The sequence below is a fragment of the Ptychodera flava genome, chromosome 2 (genome assembly GCF_041260155.1).
Source record: "Ptychodera flava strain L36383 chromosome 2, AS_Pfla_20210202, whole genome shotgun sequence".
Lineage (NCBI taxonomy): Eukaryota > Metazoa > Hemichordata > Enteropneusta > Ptychoderidae > Ptychodera > Ptychodera flava.
This window is the reverse complement of record NC_091929.1, coordinates 1,975,048-1,996,028: the sequence shown is the minus strand read 5'-3', so window position 1 is coordinate 1,996,028 and position 20,981 is coordinate 1,975,048. Positions and strand designations below refer to the sequence as shown.

At 36.5% G+C, this 20,981-nt stretch overlaps 1 protein-coding gene across 1 annotated transcript in view; it reads left to right on the top strand.

Annotated features, from left to right (window-relative positions):
- Positions 1 to 20,981, top strand: part of LOC139151286 (cryptochrome-1-like) — a 55,848-nt gene that overhangs the window by 13,328 nt on the left and 21,539 nt on the right. The window contains exons 2-4 of the mRNA XM_070723972.1: positions 3,505 to 3,613; positions 8,822 to 8,964; positions 19,658 to 19,842. Of these exons, the coding sequence (XP_070580073.1) occupies positions 3,505 to 3,613; positions 8,822 to 8,964; positions 19,658 to 19,842 (437 nt within the window). The remainder of the gene's footprint in view (positions 1 to 3,504; positions 3,614 to 8,821; positions 8,965 to 19,657; positions 19,843 to 20,981) is intronic.

The window sequence follows — 20,981 nt, the reverse complement described above, 5'->3', positions numbered from 1 at the left end:
AAAAACAGCCTCAAATAACAACAGCAACACATGTTTTTAACATTCAACAATACACTACGTACTAGAATGCCATCTATCCAACAAATCTTAACACAAAAACACATAAAAGGGTTGAACTTTGAAAGTTTCTCGATAGCAAATACTGAATAAATCTTGCATGGTTAATCGTTTTTGTGTAGCAAATTTCAAAGAAATTGGACAAGCCCTTTCAGAGAATACAGATTTTTTGACCATGAATGGCATAAATTGCCCAAAAAGACAAATATTGAAATTTCAACACATCTATACACATCCAATCAATTTGGACATGCTGCTACAGAGAAATAGATGTTTTGATCAAAAAGGGCAACAATTGCTCTAAAAACACAAATATGCAAATTTCACTATATTATTTAGCTTATTTTAGCTTCTCAGCTTGTCAAAATCAATTGTAAATCATGAGATATGCATGATGTTTGGTGGGGTGAATGTAGGCATTTCACCACGCAGTAGGAAGGGAAGCCAGGAAACCAAAATAGTCAATTTTCAAAACTATACGAAGCTACTGAGGAGCAAGAAGACCATGTTTCAGAGGAAGATGTGTAATCCGAAAAAATGCTCCCAAAGTGCCACCAAATAACACCATTTTTATCTCTTTTTTCAAAAGCTCCAACGGCAGGAGGGGGACACCCCCTCCTGACCTCCCCCGCAAAAACTCCCCAAGTGCCACCAAATAACACCATTTTAATCTCTATTTTTCAAAAGCTCCAACGGCAGGAGGGGGACACCCCCTCCTGACCACCCCCCCGCAAAAATACTCCCCAAGTGCCACCAAATAACACCATTTTAATCTCTATTTTTCAAAAGCTCCAACGGCAGGGGGGGACACCCCCTCCTGACCTCCCCCGGCAAAAATACTCCCCAAGTGCCACCAAATAACACCATTTTAATCTCTATTTTTCAAAAGCTCCAACGGCAGCAGGGGGACACCCCTCTCCTGACCTCTTCCCAGTGACCGCTTGCGTGGCCGCTTGTGGTGCTTGGCACCACATGTTTGCCCTCTTTATCTTCAGACAGCGACGAACGAAAAAAAAATTATAAATCTGAAAATTTACTCTGAAAAAAAAATTTGCACAGCTAATCTCAATTGGAAAAAAAAATTTCAGAAATTTACAATAGTAAAAAAAAAATTTTCACAATTTCATTGTGACCACCCCCCTTCCCAAGGTCTAATGGTCCATCCCTAAATTCCAGATTTTGTGACCAGTGTTCAGGAGGAGGTTATCAGACACCTACCCTTGGGCATGCATGCATATATCATACTGGTCCAACAGTGTGGAATGTGATACATGGACTTCTCAGGCAATGTGGTTTTGATATTAGGAAGATAGGAAGGTCATAAAATCCGGTCATGAAGTGATGGCTTATGTATGCTCCATAAAATGTCGTATTTACACACCCTTGTTTTGAAAATAAATATATTACAATAATGTACATTTATGATAAGAATGGATGATACATATCAATTAGAAAATTATATACTCTCAGCTGCTACTAAGTCATATGTGTAGAAAAACATCCCCAAATTTAAGGACTCTATAGAAATTCAGGAAAACAAACAAGATGTGCAAATTAATTTTGGAGAAGTGACAGTAAATTTTGACAAGTGCTATCTAGGATAGTTAGTTTTACAAATAAATTTTCAGAAGAGTAATAGTATATGAAGATAATTGATAATTTGAAGACCATATGGAATGTTTTTTCACCTTTCACTGAGTGTTTTGAATCAAAACGTTTTAATCAACTGAATATTAAGGCAATTATCAACACAGTGTACATGTACATGTACAGTGCCCATGAATATTTTTAGAAGTGGAAAATTCTCAGGAAGGGCAAATATAGGATCAGGGACAACTTCTTGTCGGAGGAAAAGGGTTAAATGTCTTGTATGCAATATGTCCTCCAAAATACATCATTTAACTAGTACTTCTGAGTATCAACATGTATGTGGATATCTACTGCATTGATCAAGCTCTCACTGTACCTTACTTGACAATTTATGTAGCACTTGATTAATAAAATTTTCACAATTCATTTTGTGTTTATTGACCAATTGGCTCTTCTCTGCCCAAACAAGGAGATGATGGACCATACTGTTTCAGGGTTGAATTAAATATGAAAACACTAGTACATGTACATCTTTAATGGAAAGGCAACCTTTAAATCAACACAAATACATGTACATGTACAAAAACACCAATATGATTGAACAAAGTCTATTTAATTTTAAAGAGATTGACATTGGACTTTCATTGCCCAGAGTTTAATATTTACAAGTCCATTGTGTTATTTTGAAGATTTCATACAACTCTATGTCTCAAAGCTGGTGTACAATTAGTTTTGGAACTTATTTGTACTTGCGCGAAAGAATCTTCCATAACTTATAAAAAGTTATTCGTTGCCTTGTCCTGTTTTTTTGGGCCAGTGGAAACAAAAGGTCACACATGAGGCATCCAGCATCCCACAAGGCTGTTTGAAAAAGGGTGTTTGTAGGTGGTTTCATTGAAAGTGGGTGGGAGAATTCTATTCTTTTGCTTCAAGGAGGTGACATGGAAAAATTCCAGTGCATGTGGCTGAGGGCAAAGAGGCAGAAGATGGTAGGATGAATCTTGCTACATATACTGAAGATACTATAAAACAACATTATTGAAAGTCATGTAACTTTTTTACTTCAGCCAATTTCTAATTTGCATATTTAATGAACTTTCCTAATTTATAGGGATGTTTATCTGTATTGACTAGACCAAATTTGATGAAACTTGCTATGTACATTAAAGATACTATGATACAACATTGAAAGTCATTAAGAATTTTTACTTTAGCCCATTCCTTATTTGCAAGTTTAATGAACTTTCCTAATTAAGGGTATTTATATGTCTTGACTAGACTAAAGTTGACGAATTGCTTTGTACATTAAAGATGCTATGATACGAGATTATTGAGAGTCATTTAACATTTTTACTTCAGCCAATTCCTAATTTGCACTTTAATGAGAACATGTCAGTCAATTCCTAATTTGCATATTTTAATGAACTTTCTTGATTGGAGATATATACTTGGCTTAAGAATCAATCTGTGGTGAATATTATTCATTATGTTGATCATACCACTTTCAATGAAGTTGCAAACATGTGGCAAAGGTTCAAATTTACACAGAACTGCAACATATAATGAAACACGTGAGCATTTACAGTTCACATCTGGTGATAATGTGTGGAGGTGGGGATGGGAGCTAAAAATTTGCCTACATGTTACTTTATCTTTAAGGGGCATGGGGAGATAGGATAATGCTCCCCTAGCTCTTTTTCCACACAACAAAAGGCAACATTGAGAGTATACAGGTTTATCTCTTGTAGAGGGCACACTGGATGATTAATGTATCTGACACAAATATTGTTGATATTCATGTACGGTAGATTTATTGATTGCATGATTATCTATTTATTGAATTGTTTTCTTTTACAGATTCCTGTTGCAAAGCCTGGAAGATTTGGATTCAAGCCTTCGCAAGTTGAATTCAAGACTATTTGTCATCCGTGGTCAACCTGCTGATGTATTGCCAAGACTATTTAAGGTGAGTCCATATTTTTTGATTGTTGATACACTTTTCTGCTGATCACAATCTAGGCCCCCATTTACTTCTGTTTGTTATGGATTATTCTTTTACAATACCAGTATAAACCAGTGGCATGATGACCATAATTTTTTAGACCTGAGTCCTCTCAGGTGAGTGGAATTCTTTAAAAATACTGTGAGGGACAAGTTTTACTGATGGTATGTGATACAAATACATAATCACTTGTCTTTGCATTGTCTACAATGTATATTGATGGAGTGTACATTGAGTGTACGTGTACGTGTGTGCAAAATCAAAAACTTCAAAGAGTTCTCTGTAGGTAGTTCAAAAACAATTGCCCTAGTGGAAATATGAGTCAGAAGTTCTCAATAACCACCGTGGTGCTGTAGCAATACCGTTTGTGTTAACTTTATCATCCATTTCCATGCACTAAAATGACCCGCCTCACTTATAATATTAATGGGATGGAGCAAAACCATCAGTTGTTGGTTGATAGGTCTCAAAGTGTCTATGTATAAGCCTTGTAATCATCCTATCGCTAAAATAGTCACGACATGATTTAAGGTGTCTTTAAAAATATCAAAATTTGGTATGCTGTCCGGCAGTCTTATTGTCAAATTTCAACCATTTACTTTCAGCCCTACAATTGAACATCTTCACATGTAATTAATCCTAGGAATATACTTGTTTTGTGTTGTCTGAATCCACCACAAAAACACAAACCCCTTGTGCATATCTTCATTCAGGGGAGGTTTACTGAAAGTGAGAAACTGCTTTTTTTGAGGTATATGGCTTTGACAAACTTTATCTATGCAGAAAGGTTGAAGATTTATATCAACTCTGATAGCTTACAGGCAGCACCTTTGATGATATGCCATCAATTACAACAACAACAAAAAATACAGCTACAACTGAAAGTCAGCTTATTTCTCTACTAACAAAACAAGTTATCTTTTAATGAACAACTCGCAGATTATATTTTTACTTTATATAAACAAAGATATACCTAGTTATATTTATTATTAGCTACTATTATTATACTGTATTACTTTATCTTTATTGAAGAAAAATTTGAACTTATTTTGGTATTACACTTTTATTGCCATAAATGTGATGTAAATCCTATATTTACAAGCAAGCAATAAAAATTATTATTGTTATTATTATTATTATTATTATTAAATGTGACACTCGTACTGAAATGATGCTGGAGTTTAATTGCCGTAAGATAGGATCACGTAAGGTTATAAGGCTAAGGAGAAAGTTGTTAATTTCCAGGCAATAGACAAAAGGTGAGGGGGAATTGATCACTGTGCGTTATCTTACTTGCTATTTCTGATCAGACTAAATTCTTCACAAACATACCGGTATACCTGTGAGGGCGCATGTCCTAGGCATCATCCATATTTAAAATTGAGAGTCAGTCCCTTAGCTTAAAGTAGCTCCCAGGAATTGAATTCATGATTATTTGATTTTTTCATGAAGTCTATTTATTTTCTTTCCTGGTACGTCGGCAAATCAAAACAGTTTAACTTTATGAATTTGGTTTATGTGGTTCCAAAAGCTTAATGTAGTAAACGTTGCTGACTGTCACTCATTAGCACTTTTTAGTCAGGGACTGGAATGAACAAAGCAGCAAACTCAGCAATCTAAGTACATGTGTATCAACCACTTGTACAAGGTATCTTTAAAATCCCAATGTAGGAGGAGGATGGCTTTAGAAATGTTGCCTTGCAAACTGACAGACTTCAGATGATAAACTGCAGCCAACGTCTAACCTGAACAAGGTCAGTGTTTCAAGAAATATAATAAATGTCCAAAATAGACACAAAATTCATGTTTACAAAGAGCTCATTGAAATCATAATTCTCTGAACAATTATGATACAGACATTTTCTTTATTCAGATATGAAGAATGTTTTACAATTTAAATCACAAAAAAAATGTAAATAAAATAGTGAAATACCTGCAGATACTATTATTCTTTACCTGGAAATAAAATATTGAACAAAGAAATGTAAATATTTGGGGAAAAATTAAAGTACATGGCACTGCAATGAATTCTTACATTGTATTGTCTACACTTTGAAATATTCTTGGGGATATTGACCCTGAATTTGCAGCAGCTTCATTGACAAATATGTATATGTCCACAGCATTGTCAAAAAACCTTCGGTCTCTTTTTGAATTTTCTAAATCACAACATGTAGAAAAGCAGACCAGGATGTCATTTCAGAACCATGTACAGCAACTAATCTATACATGTATGGTACTTCAGTAATACTATACATATGATGTATCTAATCATGTGTGATGTAGCCAATTATGAAGGATGCTCCGCTTTTATAGTTTAAGTTCTTGTTTTCAATACCAGCATCATGCACCAAAGTACCGTTGGCAAGGGAAAAGATCTTGTACAATGATGACATTGTTGCTGTGTTTTTTTCTCAATACATGTATGTCAATAATGTCTTTCCATCCTATAGCCCAGGCAGTTTTCTATCACTGATAGTGATACCCCAAAACACAAAAATTTTGAATACTGTGAAATAGCCCAAATCTGTCGGTGGGGAACAAATGTAGAAATGTCATGTAGGCAGTTAGCTTCAAATTCATGTCTGTGATTAGAGTGCTTGATTTACTTGGAGCGCTGTCATTATTTGTTGATAACCTTTCTCATTTAAGTTAAGGGTCAAATTTTAACTCGTCACATATGGCTTATGATGTATGAACAAGTTATCACTGACACAGATTCAGTGACCCTAGATTCTAGATTACATGAACTTTGAGTTTTTCACTTGGCTGTCAGCAACAGAGCTTATCTGATAGGTGGATGTCCATCGTCCGTTGTCTGGTGTCTGTCAACTTTTTACATTCAAAGCTCTTTCTTCAAAACAGCCAGTCCAATATTGAGTATACACACTGTAGGTTCTCAGGGATAACCTTAATCAGATTTGTTCAAATTGTTATGAAATATGTACAACTGTATTTGTGAGACTAATTTTGCTATTTTTTAGGAAAAAATCTTCTTCTTCTGGTAAGACAGCTTTAATATTTGGTATACAAGTCTGTATGGATGACCTCATTCAGATTTGTTCAAATTGTGAAGAAATATTTTTCTCATTTAGGATCACAGATCTTTTTTTCAAACCAAAAGTTACCTTCTTCATTAACACATTTGTCACACATTATTCTGTGCATACCACAGCAGAGCTCTATGGGCCACCATATGTTGCTTGTGTGATTTTATTACCCTGTGCTGAGATTTTTTGCTTGCTTTAAACAAATTTTTGGCGTTTTGTTTCAGTATTAATACACTGGTTCATAATCCATTAATGATGTCCCACTGATAACAGTTTTAAAGGCAGCAAGTGTTAGGGAGTTCAGACCTATCATTGTTCAGAAGGCTTGGTACATGGAGTGTTAAATGTAGATATTTGGAGAGGGCAAATCCATTAAGTCTTGGCAACTTCCAGAAGATGTTGAAATGATGATGGTTGCATACTGCACTGCCAATTGATTTAAGTAGCAATAGGACTTTGACCATAACTTTTTATTTCTGAGAAAAAAGCCTGCTTTTGTCAAAATTTGTAAATAGACAGTAGCAGGCACCACTGATACAAAGCAAGTGGATCATGACTGAGCTCAAAGATTTTATTTAAGTTTGACTTCAGTCTCTGCAGATATATTTAAGGCTGTACCTTATTTGATGTATGCTATTTGTAAATTGTTAAGTTTTAGCAGTCCACACCTAGGTCAGCTGCTATGAATGTGTGTACTTGATTAGACTGTACATGAGTGTCGTGGAACATATCAGATTTTGGTTGGCCTAATTAATATTGTACCAATGATGCATGTGTTACAGCTTTTATATATGAAGTTCCTGTTAAACAAAATCGTTTTGTACCGGTACATAAGTATAAACACTACTAATTGCTACAGGTCTTCCCTTTTCTATGATAAAATACTTATTATTCTAGTGGATCTTCCACTTTTGTGGGAAATATTGACAATTGTATGTTTTTTATATACATGTAATCTTGACAGCAGTAATTTTTTTGATGTCTGACTGATGGTTACTTCTATGGAATTCAACACATCAACCTATGCAAACAAAATCACAAGGGTTATAAAGTTTATTTGAGCTTCTTATGGGTTAGTGTCCGAAAATGAGGAGCATGTACATGTAAGCCCATGGTAATGTAACGTTATTCACAAAATACGGGTATTAATGTCTCAGTACTGATCGTGCAGTGGAGGTATTGTCCGAGACGCGTAGCGTCAAGGACAATACCGAAGCGTACGATTTACAAGGACATGAATCCGGGTATTTTTGAATAACCTTATTATTACACTTCTTTTAGCCCAATTTTACAAGGAAAAAAGTCAAAAGTAAAGCGTTTTTTGTATGCTTGTCGTGCACTTCATTGAGCGATCACAAGCGCACTGGGAAGGCATTCAGCATATCCCTAAAGCACACAAAACAAAGTTTCAACCTGCACAGCGCAGTGCACGCCGTCGAAATTGTATATCAGCAGCATAATTTCACTCAAATTCACATGTTTTGGATTGACCATTTTTAACTTTGTGAAGTATTGAAAGTATAGTTTTTGTTAAAAATTTAAAATCATCTCTCCTATTCCCCTGTTGACGTAAAGGTGTTTTGAGGTCAAAGGTCAAATAGTGTCCAATAACCCCTAAAGTTATTGGACTCCGGGTCCTCTGACACCGAAACTTACTGTACGACAAAACTCAGTAGGTTACAAATGCAGGTGTATAATAAATGCACAATCCTTGGTATTGATGCATGTATTTGTGTCTCTGTAACATGTGGGTTGAACATACATAGTAGATCTTTTGCTTGCAGACTGATGTGACATCTTCACTGATCAAAATCTTAACAATAATGCTCCTACAATGCGGTTTTCCATTGTTTTTTAACACTTTGACTGGCACGGCATCTTTTAATACGGGAAATGTTAACATTCGATGACAGACAGCCAAGACTGTGACAATGCTTCTACCAACAAGATAATATATTATGTGCAAGTGACTTTTGTTAATAAGGTTCATAAAATGTATGTGTTTGTGCAAAAGTTCTCACTATTGCCTATCAATGTATCCTCAAACCTTCTCTTCAAACACAATGTTAAGTGTTTCCTTGTTAGCATATGTTACCTTGAAACCATATTTTCCATATTGCAGGATTGGGAAGTAAGCCACCTCTCCTTTGAGGAAGACTGTGAACCATACGGAAGAGAGCGTGACATGGCTATAAGGACTCTTGCAAAGGAAGCCCATGTGTCTGTGGTTGTAAGACGATCCCATACCTTGTACAACCCCCAAGAGTAAGTAAAGGATTACTGCTAATGTGATTATTATTAGTTCCCATGGACATCGTTCAGGGGGACTTATAGTTGTAAAGTCCATGCATCGGTAAACGCCTGCAATATTAACATGTTAGATATGGCAAATCATTGTAACTATATGGGGTGACTGCAGTGCCGTTGGAACGGCAGACTCGCAGGTATGACGCTCGAGCCATAGCGCACATTAAGTTTCATCAATTTTGATCAAGTCAATTCAGATAAATATCCCTAATTATGAAAATTCATTTAATATTAAAATTAGGTTTTGGCTGAAGTAAAACTGTCTTTTGACTTTCAATAATGTTATATCACAGTATCTTTGATGTATATAGCAAGTTTCAACAACTACAATCAAGTTAATTTAGATATATATCCTTAATTGGGAAAGTTCATTAAATATGCAAATTCGGAATTGGCTGAAGTAAAAATGCTTAATGACTTTCAAAAATGTTGTATCATAGTGGCTTCAATACATGTAGCGAGTTTCATCAACTTTGGTCCGGTCATTTCAATTATATATATTCCTAATTAACAAAATTCATGAAATATGCAAATTAGGAATTGGCTGAAGTTAAAACGCTTAATGACTTTCAATAATGTTAAATCATAGTATCTTTAATATACATACCAAGTTTGGTCAATTTTGATCTAGTCAAATCAGACATATATCCCTAGTTAGGAAAGTTCATTAAATATGCAAATTAGCAACTATCTTTCATGTCACCCCTTAATGGTTCCCACTTCTGATATATCTTCGTGTGATCAACATTTGTAGCAAATCTCATCAAATTATGTGTAGTCGTTTTTTGCTCACGTGTTTACACACGTGGGCATATGTCGCAGCGATGTCTGTCTGTCTGTCTGTCTGTCCGTCTGTGTGTCTGTCTGTCTGTCTGTCTGTCTGTTGGTCCATTTTCTCAAAAACATCTTATCAGATCAGAATCAAATCTGGTACATATATTCAGTTAGCAAATGGCAAGAACTGATTAGTTTTTGGTGGGTCTGGCTTGCATACTTTTTGCTCATTTGCATAATTAATGATTTTAGAAAAAATGGATATATATTAAAAACAACTACACAAAATTTGATGAGATTTGCTACAAATGTTGATCACACCTAGATATATCAGCAGTGGGAACCATTAAGGGTGACATGAAAGATAAATGCTAATTTGCATATTTAATGAACTTTCCTAACTAGGGATATATGTCTGATTTGACTTGATCAAAATTAACCAAACTTGGTATGTATATTAAAGATACTATGATTTAACATTATTGAAAGTCATTAAGCGTTTTAATTTCAGCCAATTCCTAATTTGCATATTTCATGAACTTTGTTAATTAGGAATATATATTGAAATGACTGGACCAAAGTTGATGAAACTTGCTACATGTATTGAAGCCACTATGATACAACATTTTTGAAAGTCATTAAACATTTTTACTTCAGCCAATTCCGAATTTGCATATTTAATGAACTTTCCCAATTAGGGATATAAATCTGAATTAACTTGATTTTAGTTGTTGAAACTTACTACATACATCAAAGATACTGTGATATAACATTATTGAAAGTCAAAAGACATTTTTACTTCAGCCAAAACCTAATTTTAATATTAAATAAATTTTCATAATTAGGTATATTTATCTTAATGGACTTGATCAAAATTGATGAAACTTACTATGTATATTAAAGACTCTATAATTCAATATTATTGAAAGTCATCAAGCATTTTCTCTTCAGCCAATTCCTAATTTGCATATTTAATGAAGTTTCCTAATTAGAGATATATGTCTGAATTGACTTGACCAAAGTTGACAAAATTTGCTACACATATTGCAGATACCATGATACAACATTACTAACAATCACTAAGCATTTTTACTAAAGCCACTTCCTAATTTACATATTTAATTAACTTTGCTTATTAGGGATATATACCGGGATTTACGTGATCAAAGTTGGCAAAACATGCTATGTCCATCGATGATTATACCAGGTACTAGATCAAAACAATATCGAAAGTCATTTAACATTTTCATGTCAGCTTATTTATAATTTGCATATCTAATGAGCTTTCACAGCTCGGCATATATGGCTTGAAGGACTTGGCCAACGGTAATTACACTTGCTAGATAAAGTGGTGATACAATAAGAGCAGTAAAATTACTTTAATATTTTTATTTCAGCTAATTACATATTTGTATACTTCATGACCTTTTAGAATTAATCGGCGGTGATTATTGTTCATTATGTTGATCATAATAATTTCAATGAAGTTGCAAACATGTGGCAAAGGTTCAAATTTACACATAACTTCAATATATAATGAAACACGTGAGCATTTACAGTTCATATCTGGTTAATATATATATCCGTTTTTTCTAAAATCATTAATTATGCAAATAAGCAAAAAGTATGCAAGCCACACCCAACAAAAACTAATCAGTTCTTGCCATTTGCTAACTGAATCTATGTACCAGATTTGATTCTGATCTGATCAGCCGTTTTTGAGATATCGAACCAACAGACAGACAGACAGACAGACAGACAGACAGACACACATACGGACAGACAGACAGACATCGCTGCGACATATGCTCACGTGTGTAAACACGTGAGCATAAAAGGTGACCCGATAAATCCATACATGGAAATATAGAAGGCAATTATCCAGCAAAATTTTGAATCGCTAAAACTATAGCTGTTCCCGAGATTGAATGGGGATACCGCCAATCATTTTATTTTAATGGCTTAGCTTAGTAACGTCGCAGCGCCAGTCGAGTCGCATCGTAAGGCTCAATGTGGATGTTGTACCTGGCGATCCCGGTTGGTAATGATAAACCTGAAATCTGCACCTCAACGGAAGTTCAACTGAATAAATGAGTACAGTATAATCTTCGGGAAAACAACATAGGAGGCACAAGCATAAAGTCATTCGACTAACGTGACTAACAATGATAAATTTCCTTCATCATAAAAAAAAATTCCGTAAATTCTCGCTTGGAATCAAACCTGTGTAGCGGCGTAAGGCTGTAGTGAAGACATCAGCTGTTGAGCTGTATATGCAGTGCAGCGCTGTGGGATCCGACGTACTTCGAAAGTTGACTCAGACAACACTCAAAACAGATTTTCCGTCAAGTGAAATTAAGATGTATCTACGGGTGAGATAAATGTCACTGCAAACATCAAAGTCCTTAAGACGAAAACATTGACGACTGAGATCGGGATTAACAAGTTGACATTGCAGAGACCGGTGACGGCAGCGTTGTGGGCATAAACATGCAATGAGGTACACTCTGTGTGTCATTGAACGTAATCTTTTGCGCTCGCCACGGTCGTAAACTTGTGTGATATTTTGAAAAGCTACAGAATCTCTGAGATTGAGAATTGCTGTTTCAATTGTGTCGTAACATTTACTTCATAAATCTATTTGTAAATATTCTAAATATAAACTCTGATATTATGGCTATCCGTCGCTTGCACGATGAAAGTTATGTCCACCGATGGCCGACTTGCCTTGGCATCGATACAGCGCGAGACAATGATTGACACATTCACGTGATCGAATCTGTATGTTTGGTTGGTGGAGATACATTTCAGTGTATCAAATTTCAGCTTGATGGGATTTATGAATGAAAGTATCTCCTCGATGACGGACCGCTTTACTCTTTAAATGAAAGTAATCCGCGTAAGTAAAATACAAATCGCAATGAAATTCATGCAATGTGTTACAATAATTTTGATCCATCTACGTCAAAAGAAAAATAAGAAGTGTTCATGTGATAAATATATAATCCCATGGTATTTTTTATATTTGACGTGATCATATACTCGTGTTTTTCGCGGAGCCACACAACTTCTCACCTTCAGCTCGAAGTTGTACGGCTCCGTGAAAAATACTTGTTTACAATAGGATCCAATATGGGCATCAGGGCTTTGGTATTTGCATTTCTTTTTTCATGCGCATTAAATTTAGTCACTTTCAGTGACAAATTCCCAATTGCAAGCAGGGAATATGTCGTTGCCAATGACTTGTTTGTGATTGAGTTGTTGACATTTATTTCACCATGAACTTACAAAGACTTACAAACAAAGTCACTCCTAAAACCACAACACTATATCATCACAAAAGTACACAGCACGCACAGTGAGTGAACGGCTGAGTGAAATCGTCATTGAAGTCCCTGATGGAAGTTATTTATGTGTGCATATTTCCAAATTAACACTGACAAGTTTATATATCGGTCCAAAGGAAAATATGAATGAGACAGGGTCTTCTTTAGACAACAGAATATTATATCTGGCTTTGCAGAATTTTATTTTCCAGGTTTTTAAAATGGCCATGTAACTGACTGGGCTGGAATGACCTGCTCCTTAAAAATGTGTGCCAAAGTGAAAGGGGGGACGCCATGAACACTCAAATCAAGACAGGCAGAATGCCAAAAGTGGGAGTCACAAATGTAAATACATTCCTTGGATTTTAAGTTAATAAACCACAAAATTACGACAATTTTAATCTGACAGGACAGGGCCTTCATCATTCCAATAGGAAATATTGTATAAATTGGTGTGCACGTGTGATGACTTAACTGTATACATGCAGCATAGCAGATCATGACCTGTTCGTTCTCTTCGAATTTTTTAATAAATTGTTATTAATGGTATTAGAAAATAAGAAAGGCCAAAGGGCATAGCATAGGGAAAGACAAAATATCGCCTGTCATTCAACTTTATAGTGATGTGCATGACATGCATGACATGTGATCAATCTACGTTTATAAAAACTATATACATAGTAAATTATTTTTACAACTGATTTACTGTGACAGACTTGTTATAAGCCTGACAATTTCACAGGAGACCGTCTGAGTCGTTTGATCGATATGTGTATTATTGTTGTTATCTTCGGGTCATGACCCTGTGCATATTTGTGGTCAACATGTCGGCAACAAGGAGCATTCATTTTGCAAACGTAGTCATCAATTCCATTGATATTTCCTTTCCTCTTTTGCCCACTACCTGTCCCCAAATGTCACAACTTTGTGCTGTTAACATTTTTCAAGTGGTTTTTCTCATAAGTTAGTGCGCAAACAGAGTCGTGACTCTGTACTTGTATGAAGACCAATGTAATGATTGTTGTAAACAAATGCCTCCCGGCGTGAGTCGGATTTGACCGATGTTTCAGGCCTCCTCACACTGTTCAATAAAAGTGATGCAACACAAATTGTGCGCGCCTCATGAAGATGGGTGCATATTTTTGCATATTTGCCACCGTGTGTAGGTATGATTAGGCCAATCCAGTAAGTGTCTATGTGTGATCTGGCCTGCCTCGGGAGCCAAGCTGTTTGAATTTGACAAGATCCCTATAAACCAAGGTATGTGTGTGTACTTAGGCCCAAAAGCCAGTGTACTATAATAATCGCATTCATACCCATCCGTGATCCGATAACACTAGATCAAAATTCATAATACACTAGTTATAAACATACCCGGTAGACACAAAACAGCACAGAACAGATAGTAAAGCACACTGGTACACACAACAAAGTCAAATTCATGAGAGAAAGATAATATATGGACCTCTGGCCAAAATACCAAGAAGTGATGTCAGGTGTTTCGAAAATAGTAAGAATATCCTGCCCCACATGTAGCACCGGCTATATATCAATCTGTAAGTCCAATTGGGTAGTGGACACCCGTCTAAGGTCAAATGTCATTGATGCTATCAATGATCATTTGTCGAAGAGAGATGCTGTATTTATCTACCCGCTTGTGATACCTGCCAAAATAGCATTTGAATCTTTCTCTGGTGTAACCTTGATTTAACAGTTTGTAAAAGAGATGGCTATGTCTCTCTTCAAAATCACCATATGAACTGCATGCTCTTGCACATCAAATAAGCTGGGAAATGTATACGGTTTAAGGCAGTTCTCTTTTTTTGGAAATGTGGTGGCCCTGTAAAGAATCATTTGGTTTTTAGTCCCCATGGACACCGTCCGGGGGGGGGGGGGCTTATAGGTTTGGTCATGTCCGTCTGTGCGTCCGTGGGTGCAGCGTCCGTCCGTTCACGCAGATATCTCAGAGATGCCTGTAGCGATTTCATTCAAACTTGGTACAAGGATTACTTCATATGTCATACATATGCAAGTTGATTTGTTTTGTGATACGATCCAATATGGCCGCCAGGCGGCCATTTTATTACAATTTTTTCAGGTACAAAGCCTATTAACTCAGACATGTTTCAACCGATTTTATTCAAAGTTGGTACAAGGACATTGACCAATGTTATAGATATGCACATCAATTTGTTTTGTGATACGATCCAATATGGCTGCTGTGCCGCCATTTTGTTACGATTTTTCATGTACAGAGCCATAACTCAGACATGTTTCAACCGATTTTATTCAAAGTTGGTACAAGGACATTGACCAATGTCATAGATATGCATGTCAACTTGTTTTGTGATATGATCCAATATGGCTGCCATGCAGCCACTTTGTTACGATTTTTTCATGTAGAAAGCCATAACTCAGGCATATCTCAACCGATTTTATTCAAAGTTGGTACAAGGACATTGACCTATGTCATACATATGCACATTGATTTGTTTTTTGATATGATCCAATATGGCCGCCATGTTGCCATTTTGTTACAATGTTTCATGTCTGGAACCATAACTCAGACATGTATCAAGTGATTTTATTCAAAGTTGGTACAAGGAGATTGACTTATGTCATACATATGCACATCAATTTGTTTTGTGATACGATCTAATATGGCTGTCGTGCAGCCATTTTGTTACAATTATTTCATGTACAGAGCCATAACTCGGGCATATCTCAACCGATTTTATTCAAAGTTGGTACAAGGACATTAACCTATGTCATACATATGTACGTCAATTTGTTTTATGATATGATCCAATATGGCTGCAAGGCAGCCATTGTATTACAATTTTTCATGTCCTTAGCCAAAACTCAGACACGTCTCAACCGATTTTATTCACCGATTTTATTCAAACTTAGTACAAGGACATTTACCTATGTCATACATATGCACATTGATTTGTTTTGTGATAGGATCCAATATGGCCGCCTTGTAGCCATTTTTTACGATTTTTTCATGCCTGGAATCATAACTCAGACATGTATCAAGGGAATTTATTCAAAGTTGGTACAAAGACGTTGACTTATGTTATACATATGTAAGTCAATTTGCTTCACGATATGGTCCAATACGGCCACATGGTGGCAATTTTGTTATGGATTTTTTTCATGTCGAGAGCCATAACTCTGGCAAGTCTCAACTGATTTTATTCAAAGTTGGTACATTGACATTGACTTATGTCATACATATACACGTGTTGATTTTTTAAACAGTAAGATCAAATATCGCTGCAGGCTGTGATTTTATGATTTTCCCATGTACAGAGCCATAACTCAGACATATTTCCTACAGTATCACTTAAAGTTGGTACAAGGACATTGACCTATTTCATACATATGCTCGTCAATTTGTTTCACGGCATGTAGCGGTATCATGTCAATTATTGAAGTTTCGTAAAATTTAGGCTGATATGTCAAGAAATACTGCATCATATTTCATGAAACTTGGTACAGATGTTAAGCTCACATTGCTGTAACAGTGAAAAAGACATTTATCAGTGTCATTTTAATTAATTTGTCATTGCATATGTTATGAACTTTCCTAATTAGAGTGATATATCCACAAATACAGTGTCAAATTTGATGAAACTTTATACAGATGTTGATCTCATAGTGTTGTAAATACTGCATCAAACTTTATGAAATATCGTACCGGTGATAATCTGTTAGTGTCAGGATAGTATGCAAAAATGTTTTGCAACATGCTGTCGATTAATTCCCAGTTGACTCATTTAATGACCTTTAGGATGGTGGCCTACATTGGTTTTATGTTTTCATCACCATGGAACTCATTCTTTGCCATTGAGTGCCATCTGTATCAAAGTATTTTTATCACAGACCTAATAAATGAAGAGGACTCTTTTTAGTCCCACGGACACCGTCCGGGGGGACTTATAGGTTTGGTCATGTCCGTGCGTGCGTGTGTCCGTGCGTGCGTGCGTGCGTGCGTGCGTCTGTGCGTGCGTGCGTCCGTCCGTCCGTTAACGCAGATATCTCAGAGACGCTGGAGCGATTTCATTCAAACTTAGTAAATGGATTACTTCATATGTCATACAGATGCACGTCGATTTGTTTTGTGATACGATCCAATATGGCTGCCAGGCAGCCATTTTATTATGATTTTTTCATGTACAGAGCCATTACTCTAGCATGTTTCAACCTATTTTATTCAAAGTTGGTACAAGGACATTGACCTATGTCATACATATGCACCTCAATTTGTTTTGTGATACGCGATCAAATATGGCTGTCATGCGGCCATTTTGTTACGATTTTTTCATATACAGAGCCATAACTCAGGCATATCTGAACCAATTTCATTCAAACTTGATACAACAAGGACATTGACCTTTGTCATACATATGCATGTCAATTTTTTTGTGATACAATCCAATATGGCCACCAGGCGGCCATTTATTACAATTTTTTCATGTACAGAGCCATTACTCAGGCATGTTTCAACCGATTTTATTCAAAGTTGGTACAAGGATATTGACCAATGTTATAGCTATGCACATCAATTTGTTTTGTGATATGATCCAATATGGCCTCCATGCAGCCATTTTGTTACGATTTTTTCATGTACAGAGCCATAACTCAGGCATATCTCAACCGATTTTATTCAAAGTTGGTACAAGGACTTTGACCTATGTCACACACATGCACATTGAATTGTTTTGTGATAAGATCCAATATGGCCGCCGTGTGGCCATTTTATTACGATTTTTTCATGTCCTGAACCACAACTCAGACATGTATCAAGCGAATTTATTAAAAAGTATTTTGATCACAGACCTAATGAAGAGGACTCTATCCTCTCTGAGGACTTGTAATCAAAGTACCCATTAACAAGTGGGGACTGTGTCATCAATGATGACTCATTTCTCTCTGAGGACTTGTAATCAAAGTACCCATTAACAAGTGGGGACTGTGTCAGCAACGGTGACTTGTTTGTCAAAGACTCTACTTACTAACAATGGTGGCCCATGTACGGGCGATTTGAAGGATTTGGGTACGTGGCCCGTAATGCTGCAAAACACAAGTTTTCCTCTTTGTGAAAACAGTCCCTTCAGGTCGCATCAGACGTTCTGTGCATTCAATATACCAGCAATCCGTCCAGGTACATACTCAGAAGCGTCCAGTATTTTCAGTGCAACTTTCCTCTGAATCCTGTATTCAGGTCACAAGCACAATGCCCGCAGTTATTCCGACCTTATAAATACCAGTAGTGACAACTCCCCGACCTATATTCCGTTTCATTAGCTCATATTTGGTATTTATATAAATACCAAAAAGAGCTTATACGGTGAGTCGATGGCGTCTGTATGTCTGTATGTATGTGGGTATGTATGTGCGGATGTATGTCCGTCACACGCAAAGGCCCCCATACCGCCAAAGCTACCATCTCAGTATTTGGTGTACAGGTAGATGCAGGGGTTGAGATGTGACGTTGTTCAAATGAACATCGCAAGTGAGTTAAGGCAGGGGTCCAGACTGAATTTCGAGCTGAATTTCATTTCCCAAAAACTACTGGTCATATTTTGATGAAATTTGGTACACATGCGTAGTTTTGATAGCTCTTTCAGTTTATGTCATTTAAATTTGCATAAAAGGTGACACGTGATTTTTATACCAACATTTACCCGCCAAAATCGACTATATTATGTATCAGCATATTTCATCTTGTAAACAAGGTTCAAACTTTATTTTTTCAGCCAATGATATTAAAGTAGAGTCAAGTCAATCGACTAATATACTTCACCAAGGAAATTTCGGAGTTAATCCCCTAATATTTCTGCCAAATACGCACGATTTTTAGGAAAAAATCCAATTCTTGTTTGAATTTCGGTAATTTTTTAAGGAAACGTTACCTAATTATACATGTTAAAGGTATAGTTGTAAATATCTTTTAAACCTTAGTTTGAGGATAAAATTTCTATTTGATAAACAGAGCGCTCTACAAGTTGAAATTTTCAAAAGAAATTTGGTCGGTGTGTACGCGATCGGGCCATCTCATAAGCCATCCAAAAGGTCATGACCCCATCGTCTACTCGCAGTATTACCGAACGATTTTTAATCGTAGACTGGAAAGTGGCCTCACACATCATTCGGCTTGTCTTGTATGTACTTTATTACTGTGTTTTGTGTCTGTGTTGGGTAAGGTTGTTAGTGTTAAAATTGAATAATGGGTTGTTAATTTTAAAATAAGCATGGCGAGACGTGGAAGTGTGTCTCAGACCACCTTGACCTTTTGACCCCACGTTTCGTAACCGGTTCGTTCCTCAGTCCCTTATAGAAACATGGAGGTACCAACTGTCTCTCCATGATATATCTTTCTTAATTTTATATTGTATCTATGTTGTTGATCTCTCGTAATCTGTTCATTTCATGCCATTTTACTGGTACATGCATTAACTCATGTGGAAGCAAAAAGATGTTTATTTTTAAGTCAATCATCATAAATATTTCATGTGTCACAATGTTTTCTTCTTTCATTGCAGCATCATCAAGGCTAATGATGGACAGTTCATGCTGACATATCAGCGATTCCAGAATGTGTTGCAGGGTCAGCCATTGCCAGAACATCCAGTGGACCCCATAAGCTTCGATCTCATTGAGAATATTTGTTCTGGGATTGGGTCTAATCATGATGATCGTTATGGTGTTCCAACACTTGAAGAACTGGGTTAGTTAAATATTTTAATGTGTCATATAGATGTTTCAGTGATATTTTTTAAGATTGCATTGTGATCGGTATTACCAGCAGTTGATGTCATTTTATTGTGGTCGCTCCATGAAACCTGCTATTTTGTAAATTGTATACTTTGAATAAGGAATATTGTTCATATGCCATACAGACTGAACAGACCTGTTGCTACCATCCTGGGTTTGTACCAATATTTGTTAGTTCTGCTGTCAGCAGGTGGTAACATCTTGCGCTGTCGTCTATTGTCAACTTTACATTATTCTGTTACACTTGTGTCAGAAACATTTGGTCAAAGGGTCCGTAGCATTGATCTCCCTTAACCCTTAATGAATTATGCCCAAATATATATGTACGTGCTCAACTTACACTAAACGCCATGGCTGTATACAGATGTGTCAGCACACAACCATAACTTCACTCAGGCATAGTCTACTACTTGATTTCCCACATTGGAATTTTGAATGGCGTTGCACTGGTCACACTGAGCCCTCAAGATTGAGCTTGTTATATAGATTTTTTGTAAGGATTTTCACCCAATATAAACATTTTTGGGGTAAAATTTAGCCATCTTTACAGATGTTAGACTTCAAAAAGTTACATGCCCATATACAGGGGCAGGTGCTCAGGGGGTTAGTGCAAAAAAGAAATTGACGCCATTTCAGGCTTACTTTTTCAGAAGTAAAACTCGTTCAGTATTACACATGTCTACTTCACGCAAAATAAGGAATTGTGTGTTAACACAAATCCAGTTTGTAAGTCCACGGAGCTAGGCTGCCTGCAGAACAACATGTCCTGAAGTCACTTTGCATTGCTGACGTAGACATCTTATACTGGTTATCTATCTACTCATCTGCTGACGTAGACACTTAGCATCTGCTATCTAGCTACCAATCTTTCTGGCGCACAGCACTTGACCTAAAGCCTTGCTGCAAGCTTCTGGTCCAATTTCATTCATTCTAGGCCATCAGGCTGTCTGCCATGCTATTACAACACTCCCTGCTGCTCGTTTCTAGTCACTCCCAGCCTCCTTTCACTGCCGGGAGTCGTGAAAATGGAAATGTTTTCCACCCTGTAGACCTCGATGGCCAATATGGCCGCCAACATGGCCAACATATCAA